General features: G+C 34.7%; 2 protein-coding genes across 14 annotated transcripts in view; one reads left to right on the forward strand and one right to left on the reverse strand.

Moving 5' to 3' along the window:
- Positions 1 to 2534, forward strand: part of FAM13C (family with sequence similarity 13 member C) — a 114969-nt gene extending 112435 nt beyond the window's left edge. For all 12 annotated transcript variants that reach the window (XM_025396762.1, XM_025396765.1, XM_025396769.1 and 9 more), the window contains one exon: positions 918 to 2534. In XM_025396762.1, the coding sequence (XP_025252547.1) occupies positions 918 to 1041 (124 nt within the window). In that variant the 3' untranslated portion in view covers positions 1042 to 2534. The remainder of the gene's footprint in view (positions 1 to 917) is intronic.
- Positions 1151 to 12864, reverse strand: part of PHYHIPL (phytanoyl-CoA 2-hydroxylase interacting protein like) — a 64005-nt gene continuing 52291 nt past the window's right edge. For both annotated transcript variants that reach the window (XM_025396770.1, XM_025396771.1), the window contains exons 3-5: positions 11963 to 12137; positions 9943 to 10060; positions 1151 to 3590 (exon numbers count right to left, since the gene is read on the reverse strand). In XM_025396770.1, coding sequence (XP_025252555.1) covers positions 3056 to 3590; positions 9943 to 10060; positions 11963 to 12137 — 828 coding nt within the window. In that variant the 3' untranslated portion in view covers positions 1151 to 3055. The remainder of the gene's footprint in view (positions 3591 to 9942; positions 10061 to 11962; positions 12138 to 12864) is intronic.

Here is a 12864-nt window from a genome sequence, read left to right on the forward strand (position 1 = left end):
TCAGTTGTAATTGTGGTGACTATATCTGTGTCCTCTACCCCTTGAATTTCAAAGTCCTGGGTGGAAATGTTTTCAAAGCAATTGGCTATCTTATTAACCAAGAAAACAAGAGTCTTCTGAGACCCTGTCACAATTATTCCCTTTAGAAAACGTATCTTGACAACATATTTTTGTGGGAAGGCAAATGGTTTTAACTCCTGGTATTACCAGGTTATTCTTCCAAGTAAACAGCAAGAGTATATGTATGCATACGTATAAAAATCTATGCATTGTTACATGTCTAGCCTTAGTAGAATTAGTGTACAGAAGAGAACCACCACAATTTAGACTCTCATAAATTACTTCAATCAAGGACCAGCTCAGTGGTTCTACTACATATTAGCAGAGATAGGTATTACAATTACAAGACAATCTGGAAACGTTTCAAGTTTGTAAGACAGACCCTGAATGCTTTTCTTGTTACCATAAGTTTATAAATGATTTTTATAATGAAATTTCTGTAGTATTTTCAGGTTAAAATTTTTGACAACTCTATTAAGGCTGAACATTTTGTACAGGTGTAGGGCTGTGGCAGATAATGGAAGAATGACAGGACAAAGAATGCCTTGAAAGTTCTATTTCTTGTTTGTTTGTTTCTCCTTAGATCTTTTCACTTGCTCCATTGTTGTAAGTCTAAGCACTAGCCACATATTTGCAAAACACTTATGACATTCAAGTTTTCAAAGGTTACTGTTATTTAGAAGTTTAGTAACACATGGAAGAAGGAGTGAATGAAGGTGAAAGGGAAGGAAAAGAAGACATGATGCAAAAACCAAGTGGAAGCTGTCACAGTATACTTTCTCATGTATGAATTATAAAAGAATATTTAATAATGACTTGATTTATTGTGAACTAATAAATGTATTTTTGTTTTGCAGAAGTCCACAAAAGGAAGATAGAATACCAATGGCAGATGAGTATTACGAATATAAGCACATAAAAGCCAAACTGAGACTATTAGAGGTCCTCATCAGCAAGCAAGATGTGGCCAAAACTATTTGAGGTTCAGGAAATGTTATGATCACTTTCACCCATGATATAAAGTAAAGTTTATTTTCCTCTGCCATCCTTGCTAAGTAGTTTTGACACAATGAAAATGGAAGCACTTTAGTGGTAGTATTAGCTGTTTTCAAGAAGGAATAGCAAGTTTAATTATATGCAAGGAGAAGGGATTTAAATGGGGGGAAGGATACAACAGGTAGCCTTATAATTGGGAAAAAATTCAGTGTCCTCCATGCCAAGCAGAAAACTCATAGTCAATACAAGTATTTTAAAAAATGTCTAATATTTTATCAAATTTAAATAACATAGCTAGGATGCTTGTTAGGGAAAGTTTATTTAGTATCCAAAGATTGTTTATGTTGATGTATGGAAAAGAGCATGATTTTTAAAAATCAATCAGAGGAGGAAAAGAAATTCTGCTTTTCAAGTAGGAAGGAATGTACCTAGCAAGAAAGTAATTTATTTGAAACTTCTAATGGATTTTTGAGTGATAAAACATTTACTACCTTGTCCCTTAAGTCTGCTAGGCTCTCAGTACCCTAAAATAACCTAGATTGTGTTACTGCTATTTTTTTTTATTTCTCTATAAAAATAACACATTATTTTATCTGTTATTTGAAATTTTACATTTCTGGTTACCAAAGTTCATTCTGATAGCATGTACTTTGTGAATTATTATCTTTGTCTATAACTGACAGATGTTTATATTAAAATAAAATATTGTATTAAAAATTTAAAATAGGTATTTTGGATAGATATGTGTCTGCAGTATATAATCTAATATGTCCATAGTATTATTGCTAATCTTTTTGTTTACTATAAGATGATATAACTATTTTTTCATTGGGAATATACATTTTTCTTAATGTTCCAACATCTATACTTTGTAAAGTCAAAACATTTCCCATGAGCTGTAGTTATTCTTCCTTCTGTACAAAATGAAAGGTTTGGAAATTGCCCTGATACCTTGAAAAAGAAGCCAGAATATTTATTTGCTTCATCAACTTTAGTGTATATCATTTTGTGTTATTTTATACTAAAACATGTTTATTATTTTCATTTTTGTAAAAGGAAGTAAAAGGTCAACATTTTCCCTCATGTACCAACCTTGTTTGTATTTCTATTTTCTGTAACATTTAAGTATGATGTTGAAGAAATTCACATTTTCTTATAGTTTGGATGGGAAGACTATTGACTATTTCAGAAACAGACTATTTCAGAGGCTTATTGTTTTCTCTGTATTTACCTAATATTTTATAACTTTTATGAATCAGAATAATGTCCTTCATACATTTGTTTAATTGAAGTCATCTACTTGTAACAGGACAGATACACAACTATTTGAGGTTTACAAATTACATCTTTGATAAGGGAAATGGTTTCGTGACATGTACACAATTGCTATTAAAATGTAACTCTATATATTCTATATGATTGTAAATATTTTATACAACAATACAAATAAAATATTTTTCTATTATATTTATTATGTTGAAACACAGTAGTTGTTTCCTGTTAGCTAATATAAATAACATAAATAACACTGTCAAACAAGAAGTTGGAAGTGCTGACAATTCTAGGCTTCAAGATTTAACTCATGCTGCAATTACACCCTTTCATGCGGTTTGGAGTTATCCCAATATTTGTTCAGTAGATTAAAATGAATGCATATTTAAACATCATTTATAAGCCATTATTGTGTACTTTGCTAAAGCGGTCTATATAACTGTTTTGTTATGTTTGGCATAAAGGAAACATAAAAACATTGCAGCATCTAGGCAATAAAGTGTCAGAAGGAGAACTTAGGGTATTTCATCATTGAAAGTAGTGGGAGGGGTAGGGAATAGGAAAACACTAAAATGGCTCTGAATGGAATTTGGAAAGTGGTAGTTCGTTTTTGGTGACAGTGGCATGTGCATGCTTCAGTGGAAAACATCTGGTGATGAAAATGGACAACAGGACCAATGCTCCTAATGGAGGAAAAGGGGCTGAGTAAGAATAAGAAAAGTGGGCATTAACGTCCAACACTGATATTACAGGTTTTGCAGCTGGGATCTTTCTTTGCATTTGCAGTAGACAAACTCATGAGCTGATGACCAGTGATTTCTGCCACGGTGCCCAGAGAAAGATCCACAGGGTCAGTGTAAATGACTTCTAAAATGACATCCTGGGCATGGTGGTAAACCAGCACCCCATCTTCTTCTGTACAGGTCAAAAATTTATTATCCTTAGAATTTAGTTGAGGAAGGCGCTGCTTACAAAATTCATCTCCTGGTGATCCCACAGGAGCAATAACAAGAATCACATAATGATAAGCAGTGTACATACAGTAGAAGTCCCCAAAGTATAAGTTAGTGTTGGGGTTAAAAAGTTTTTCTGCGGCAATCTCAAACCTGTATCTTCCATAAGGTGAATCCTGGGGTGGCTTTCCAGTATTGAATTCAGTGCTGCAGCTGAAGAAGATGCCTTCTAGTTTTCCACTGATAGGAGAGCCATGGCTACCACTGTTATCCTTGACAGAGGGCTGCATAGCATTCCCATGATGTTCTCTGCAAGAGGAAACAAGTGGTCACTGCTTAATACAATAGTGGTAAACCCACTGATTTATATATTTGAATGGCCTAAAAGTCAAACATCTACTGTTAAAGGCCTGAATACCCCTCTTACTATCAGAATAAGGGGACAGCATCTTTTGACATATTACCTATAGATGGCTGAATTCTAGCTTTGACCTTGAGGTAGGGATGATCTGCTACAAGCCTTGGAGACTTTGTATTAAATTAACATAATAATGTAAATTTCCTGACCAGAAAAATCAAACTGGAATTAGAAACCTTACTGGTAAAATCACACATACATTAGGTGCCAACTAGGTTTCAGAAGTGGCTTTGTGAAGAGAAAACTGAACTAAAGTTATTTGTTAGTTAAATATATTGAATGTTTCTTTAACGCATGATAGATTTAGTCATAAAATGAGTGCTGTACATTTATACTGGCACAAAAGTGTTTTGTTTTGGCTTTTTTTTTTTTTTTTTGAGACAGAGTCTCACTCTGTTGCCAGACTGGAGAGCAGTGGCGCAATTCTCAGTTCACTGCAACCTCTGCCTCCCAGGTTCAAGCAATTCTCCTGCCTCAGCCTCCAGAGTAGCTGGGACTACAGGAATGCGCCACCATACCCAGCTAATTTTTGTACTTCTACTACAGAAAGGGTTTCACCATGTTGGCTGGGATGGTTTGATCTCTTGACCTTGTGATCCGCCCACCTTGGCTTCCCAAAGTGCTGGGATTACAGGCATGAGCCACCACACTCAGCTCGTTTTGGCTTTTTAACCCAAGGACAGTAATCAGGTTATTTCTCTGGCATTTTGCTTAAAACAGTGCTAGCTACTCCCCCTTTACCTCACCCCCAGATCCATTCATTCTCCACCACAGTCTTCCACTATGGTTTGGGACTCTATCACTCAGTTCCTTATCTCTTGGTCCCTTCCATTTCAGTTCTACCAATGTGAGGCACCAGCATATATAGAGTAGTATATAGAGTAGTAGGAGGTAAAGCTTTGGGTGTGTCTTTCTGTATTTCCTCCATGCTTCGGGGCCTTGTGGTTCTGGCAGGGCTGGGTTCTTCATAACTGTGTATCTCTGACTACTGCTACTCCTGGATAAATTCCTATTCCCTTTAATTCCCAAGAAGAGTAAAACTTTTCAATTCTTGCTAGTGCTAGTTCTTGGTTACTTTAGCATCCCCTGTTTGTTACCTTAACCCTGACTACACCTCTATGAGGGGTAGTTTTGTTAAATTCTCTCCAGAATTCCCCAAGTGTGCCTTTTTTTTTTTTCTGGGTCCCTGACCAGCATGACTTGGGAAGCAAAGTTCAAGCTACTACTCAAGTAAGGGAAAGTTCCCCCAGTCAACGTGCTTCTTAAAGAGTTTATGGGTCAGTGAAATGCCTGGATCAGCCTCTGAATTTAGCAGCAATGGGTCTCAAATTCTACCACCTGAAAACCACCTAGGGAGTTTATTAAAAATGCAAATTCAAGGAAAGACCAAAAAATTGTCACAGTTAAGAGAATACGGAAACACAACAAATAAATGTAGTGTGTTATCCTGGATGTGACCTATACTTTTACTTGTACTGTTCTTTTTTTCTTTCTGATGTTCCAAGATTCCTTCTTTTATTATTTCCTTCCTTCCTGTTTCAGAAACTTCTTTTAGGATAGATAGGCTGTTGACAAATCCCCTTAGTTTTCCTTCATCTGAGCATATCTTAATTCCCTTTTATTATTGAAGGATATTTTCACTGGATATAGGATTCTCAGTTGACAGTGCTCTTTCAGCATTTGAAAATATTATGTCACTTTCTTTTGGTCTAGGTAGTTTCTGATGATGATGTCATTCAAATTGTTTTATTTTTCCTTATATAGTGGTGTCTTATATCTCACCACTTTCAATGTTCCCCCCCACCCCCGCTTTGGCCTGCAGTTTTCAGTTTGTAATGTATCTTGGCATGGATTTCTTTGGGTTTATCCCATTTAGGGTTTTCTCAGCTTGAATCTGTATGTTTATGTTATTTGGCAAATTTGGGAACATTTTGGCTATTATTTCTATGAATACTTTTTCAGCCCCACCCTCTTTCTCCTTTCCTTCTTGACTTTAACATCATGAATATTAGCTCTGCTATAGTCTCACATGTCCATAAGACTGATATATTTTTTTTCAGTGAGTTTTATCTCTGTTGTTCAATTTGGGTAATTTCTATTCTATCTTCAAGTTTACTATTTTTTTCTCTTTGTCCTCTTGAATCTGCTGTGGAATCCATGGAGTCTATTCAGCTTTTGACTTCACTTACTGTGTTTTTATGTTCCAAAATTTTCATTTAATTCTTTGTATCTTCTATTTCTTTGCTGCTTCTGTTTTTATCTGTTTTAAGTGTGTTAGTGTGTGCTTGTTGAACTATTTTTATGGTGGCTGCTTAAACATTTTTGTCAGATAATTCCAAGATCTGCATTATTTTGGTTTTGGTATCTTTGATCATCTTTTCTCATTCAGGTTAAGATTTTCCTGGTTCTTGGTGTGATACATGAGTTCCATTTGTATCCTGGGCATTTTAAGTTTTATGTTATTATATTTTGGATCAGATTTACATCTAGTATTTTAGCAGGACTCCTCTTGACTATCTACCAGTGGGTGAAGAGTATGGGGTAGTCACTTCATTGATGTCAGATGAGGATAGAAGTCCAGGTTTCCTACTCAGTCTCCAGTGACACAGGGTAGGGAGGGGGGTCAGTTACTACTTGGAGGAGGCAGGAGTGTAGGCTTCCACTAGGCCTATGTTAACATAGTCTAGGTCAGAGAGAGAAGGGGTGTCTCATTACTACTTGACATGTGGCTTCACATATTATGAGGGCAAGCCTCGTTTTCTTTGGGCAGTGGTGGAAAGTCTGGGTTCCCTATTCAGGCTTCTCTGATACCACCCTAGCAGAGGATGGAGGGAGAAGGATGTCCTCTTACAGATGTAAAAGGATAGAGGTCTAGGTTCCCCACTTAGCGTTGGCTGGTACATGAGGGACTACAGTTTTTTTGGTTTTTTTTTCTATACTGTTTGCCTGGGGTATGGTGGTTATTGTCTAAAAGGTTTCTGTATTCCAAGACATCTCAGTCTCTTTCCTGATCCTGTGGGTAAAGAGAACAGACTTTCTGGTGTTCTTTATTTCTTTTTTGTCTGTGCTCATTGGCACAGACAAAAGAGATATCTTTGTATCCCATTAACACTGAAGTGCTCAATAATCTCTTTCTTGAACGAATGAGTAAACAATAGATAAATGTGGGAGAAATAGGGAAAAGAGTATTTACTCCAACCTTTCCCTGTTCAAAATGTCTCTTCTTGGTTACATTCTCATTAACAAAATCCAAATATCTATATATGTGTCCTACATGGATCTCTAAGTGCAATTACATGAAATAATAACAGCAACATATATATAAACAGAAAATGTGTACTAGGACCTGCACTTTGAGGATATACAATTTGACACCAGAGGTAGAGGAATTCCCACACATGTCTACCAATCTCAGTGAATTCCTGAAACCCTTCAGATATAAAAGGAGTATTTTAAGGACAATTAGGCTACCTAGTGAATATGAACAAGGGGTAAGAGAGAAAGTGGTGTTTTCATTTGGAGTATGGGAAAGCAATGTTCATTTAGGAATTCATTTCTAGAGGAAGAGGTCAAAATGAGTTCATTCCTTATGGACTGAATAAGAATTTATCCAGTTTTTCATAATTTAAAATGGATTATAAACTTTGGAAAGTTTATCCAGTAATTTAAATTTTCCTTTCTGTTCAAGCATTCTGAATAACAAGATGATATTTAAAATGGATTTTAATCAAGGAAATGTGTCTTAATTAGAGTTAATGACAAAAAAAATCAACATCCATGAAATCAATGTCTGCTACTTTTTAATAAGGCTTCTTAAAAAAGCAATGTCGAAAAATTATACCACACCGTGGAAAGTATATTTATTTATACGTACTGCACCAAGACATATTTTACATGGATTTTATAACTATCATTATGGAAAACTTAACAAAGGTAAATTTTCTTGTTAGTAAACACAGCTTTCATACTGGTAGCTGGGAGTAAAATCATGCAATATTACACAATAATTATCCATTTTCTAGGCACTCTGTCTTTATTTTTATTTTTATTTTTATTCGTGGAAGCATTTTTGAAAACAGATGAAGCAAACTTTAGATCACTAAAGGCCCTAAAAACAAAGGCCAGTTCCCATTCAAGGGAAAGAGAAAAATCACAGAGAAATACTGCCCTCCAGTGGCCACCTAAAATAGATGTTGGCAATGTACTAGGAATATAAACCTAAAATCCAAGATGTAATTATTCTTTTGATGTATTTCTTACCAAGGACAACAGAAATATGGAGGGTTTTTTTTTGTTTTCAAATTTTATACATAACAAATACAGACAGTTCCTGACTTATGATGGTTTGGTTTACAATTGTTTGACTTTATGATGGTGTGAAAATGATGCATATTCAGTAGAAACTGTACTTTGAATGTTGATCTTTTCAACGCTTTTTTTTTTTTTAATAAAATAGGCTTTCTGTTAGATAATTTTGCCCAACTGTGGGCTAATGTGATCTGAAAGTGTTTAAGGAGGCTAGGCTAAGCTATGATGTTTTGTAGGTTAGGTGTATTAAATGTATTTTCAACTTACAATGCGTTTAATGGGACATAACCCCACCGTAAGTCAAGGAGCATCTGTATAAAGAAACACCTTCCTTGCTGAGTCTATATGGTCGTTGTCAATCCACAATTGACAAGCACAATAATTTATGTTATATGTATCAGTCTGTACACTCTAAATTAGGTGAATGGTATCTACCAGGAATTATATGGACTCTAGAGTAAATACCAATAGAGAAAATGAAGGACTAAACTCTGTATTTATAAGATATTCAAACAAATGGCCGGAATATTTTTTTCGCCATCAAAATATATAAAAATATATTCTATTGCTAAGTACTTAATTTGAAGAACACAGATGCCTATGTGTGTTCTTCTCTCTCATTCCTGTTGCATTTTCCACAGCTTGAAGCTGATTTAAATCTGGAACCATGATCTTCATTTAAGAGAAACTAGAGAAGTATGAAAGAAACAAATACAAAGAACAACAAAGTTTCCTAAATACTTTTCATACATAGTCCTGTCAACTTAAGAATCCTTTAGAGTCTGAAGTGAGGCTTTTAAAATGATAAATTATAAGGAATGCTATGTAAGAAGTTTTACAACCTATATAGCATTTGCCATTTTAAAAGCCTTAGTCTCACTAAGGCTTTTAAAACACAAAACACACATCTGGGCTATTTATTCTCTTCAAATTTTCTTCTACAAACATGAAAGTGCTGTAAGTATAAAAACTACCTGCAGGATAGAGTTCTTTTAACTTCTCACGAACTGCTTCCAGGGATAAACGTAGGCTATCTTAGAAATTTTAGTAAAATCACTAGAATTTAAAAGTAAACAAAGGAGATTATCCTCATGATAATTAATTCAAGATAACAGCTGGTATGTTTTGGCTGTGTCCCCACCTAAATCTCATCTTGACTTGTAACTCCCACAATTCCCACATGTCATGGGAGGAACCCGGTGGGAGTTGATTGAATTATGGGGAGGGGGGATCTTTCCTGTGCTGTTCTCATGATAGTGAATGAGTCTCATGAGATCTGATGGTTTTAAAAAGGGGAGGAGTTTCCCTGCACAAGCTCTCTTTTTGCCTGCTGCTATCCATGTAAGGTGTGACTTGCTTCTCCTTGCCTTCCACCATGATTGTGAGGCCTCTCCAGCCATGTGGAACTGTAAGTCCAATAAACTTCTTTCTTTTGTAAATTACCCAATCTTGGGTGTATTTTATCAGCAGCCTGAAAAAATACAACAGCTAAAAGACTTCTACTTAGGTAGAAGTCTGCGAATCCCACCTGATTCACCATAATATTTCATGAAACAGTCACTCTTTTATCCTCTCGTTTTCAATGTCTTAAAAAGACCCACAAAAAGAGGAAAAAATTAGTAGTCAGTATGAAGTAGACAGCAGGACGAGTGTGTACATGAAATGCTCATCAATCTAAATACCACAGGTTTAAGATCCTCTAGTCAAATGGGCAGGAACTGGTATCACAAATGATTATGGAAAGGAATCTAAGTGAAATAGAAAAAAATCTCATGATCTTTTCTACTTAATTTTTCTGGAAAATAAAATTCTGTATAGTTATTTTGAAAAGAAATCTAGCACTGCTATTTGACAGAACTAGAATCAAGGGAAACCTGAGCCTAAAATTTGAAACTATATTTAGTAAAACAAATCACTATATATTTTGAATCTTACCGAACATAGTCAAAATATTCTTTGTGCTGATTACGATAAAAAACAGAAAACTTAAGCATGCGTCCTGCAATCACTTCAGCCTTCTCCAACAATTGTGTTAGATGAACTTTTGAATAGTCTGGAAAAAAACCAAAAAAGTTTGTTATTAAAAATTTTGCACCAAAAGTACCAACTATATACTTAATAAATTGAAGATTATTAAAATTCATCTATAGGGAATTCAACTTAATAAATAGGAAATTCCATTTAAAAAAGAAAATATTCATTGTCTGTGTGGCACATTTTTCTTTCTACAAAACATTTTTGTTATGGTTTATGGTTGTTTCTTAGAATACCTTTGCCTGCATTTTTCCATGTTTTGAAATTAGAGATACTGAAACAATTAAGTTAAATAACTTTTCATAATCCAAGTAATATCCATTAGCACCATACTAGCTTTTCTTCAACCAGTTGATAAACTGAATAAAAGAAGCTTATAATCCGCAACCAATAGAAAAGTTGGACAGCAAAAATTGTAATGAGTACCTAAGACTTGGGTACACAACATGCTTGAAACTGTAAAGCATCTGTTAAAGTAATCTGATTTTTTTTAACCCACTTTTTGTTTTGAAAGTTGTTTGAGAATTGCTGTCTAACTCCTATACCAGAAACTAGGGAAATATTTTGGCCTGTAAAGATTAGTAACAATTTCCAAACAGAAGCAACCTAGTTAAATTGCTTCATTGGCTCAATAAACAGTTACTGAGATTAGAACATACGATGTAAAAGGTACTATGCAAAATTAGATGATCAAGTTAAAAGATAAAAAAAGGTATTACTATTCCTTGCAAAGAACTGATAATCTAAGAGAAGAGATAAATATATGTACAATAATGATTTATTATGGTAAGTATTAGCATTTTGAGATTGGGATAAGCACAAGGTTTTAAACGCTGTCATAGACCAGAAAAGAAGTAGATTAGCCTGTAGCATTCTATTTTATTTTATTACCAATACATTGTACAGTGCCTAGCTCACAGTATGGGCTTAATTAATGTTGAATGAATTCAATGTTCAGATTAAAAGTCAACTTATACAAAATAGCTTTATCAAAACTTAGAGTCAAGGTTATTGATAAAGCTTATGTGAAAAGTCTGTAAATTACTCTGATAAACAAGAGCTTTGAACAGGTTAAGCTCCTTGTAGATTCAGCCTCTCTCTATAATTTTTTATAGGAAACGGTCATCTTGATGAACAGGAGGAAACAAAGTTTCTTTCTAAAAGACAAAAGGAAAGGATGACAGGAGTACTCAGGCAGAGATATCTTTGTATCCCATTAACACTGAAGTGCTCAATAAATGACTGTTTCTTGAATGAATGAGTAAACAATAGATACATGACTGAGATGAATGATAATGTTTCCAATCTAATGGAATATTAAGGTTCAGTTCCACATCAAACCTCCCAAAACAATGGCTTTGAGGTACTTTCTAGTGAAGGAAAGACACACATACGTATACAGGACACTAGTTTAGATGCAGATTTTCTTAAGGTCTTTTAGTACTCCAGTGAAAAATCTAGTAACATTTCTGCTAGGGACAGTCACTGAGATCTGCCTCCATTCACCTGAATTAGAAAAGGATTTTTGTAGTTTCTGCCTTTCAGTATTGGTGAAAAGGAAAAAGGAAAAAAAAAAAAAAAAGAAGAAAGCTCTGTTCTCTCTCAAAATGAAGCTAAAAAATATGCTGAGTATATTTTCAAACTGCATACCTTTTTATTTGCACAGTTTTCATCTTGAAAAAATCAAACTATGGATATAGAAAAAAAGTGATTTGAAGCCATTACTCAGATTTTTCTGAGAACTTCAGCTTCCTCCAATCAATACAACATTGTTTATTCTGTTACACAATGCTACTGACAGTGCAAAAAATGACCAATGTCATATATATCACCTTGCAATTACAAAAAAGAAATATTTTTCTATAATTAGCTTTCCCAGATCAATTAACTTTTTTTCTGTATTTGTACCTAGTTCTCTTACCTGCAGTGCAGAATTCTATAATTTCACTCCATTCAGACACAACATAATCACCATCAACTTGTTTTGAGGCAGTCTGCACTGCTACCGTATATTCAGTTCTTGGACTTAAAAACCAGTGTCCACGGACAGTCATAGGCAAGGGAACAGCTTTTGCCACCAATTTTGTGGGAACATCCTAGGAATGAAAGAAGGAAGAGAGAGAGAAAAATGAGAGGAGACAGAGAGGGAGGAAGGAAGTGAAGAAGGAAGAAAAGGGAGAAGAGAGGAAGGAGGGAAGAGAGAAGGAGGGAAGGCACAAGGGAAAGAGGGAGGGAAGGAAGGAGGGGAAAGGAGGAAGTTAATTTAGTAGTATAACTTTAATCAACTGTAAACAATGGAGAAGAATTTATTAAATTCCTGACTGACAATAGAATTTTCTGCTTAAAGATACTTAACAATTATTATATTTAAATCTCTTATTTGCCATATGCAAAAAACTAAGAACTAACTTTATCAAGAGACAAGCTTGAGGTCATACAGCTTGTTAATAACATAAATGTACTTGGATTCCAGTTTTCTTGATTTCTAATATGGTGTTTCTTTCTGTACACTATATGCTCCTCAAAATGCAGCATTCTCATACTAAATGACAAAACTTTAAAAAACAGAGGCATAAAAGATAAAGTTCAATAGTATTAAAATATTATATTTGGTTAACTTATACTATCCAATAATTTTACTAAAGCTGCCCATTACTTGATATTTTACATGTTAAAGGAGAAAACACTAAAAATATGAATTTTTACTTCACTTTCTTTTTTTTTTTTTTTTTTTTTTTTTTTGACAGAGTTTTTATTTGCCCCCCGGGTGGGGGGGGGGGGGGGGGTTTCCGCCACTCCCACAGCCCCCCCCCGGGTTCAACC

Source organism: Theropithecus gelada, chromosome 9, assembly GCF_003255815.1.
Source record: "Theropithecus gelada isolate Dixy chromosome 9, Tgel_1.0, whole genome shotgun sequence".
Classification (NCBI taxonomy): Eukaryota; Metazoa; Chordata; class Mammalia; order Primates; family Cercopithecidae; genus Theropithecus; species Theropithecus gelada.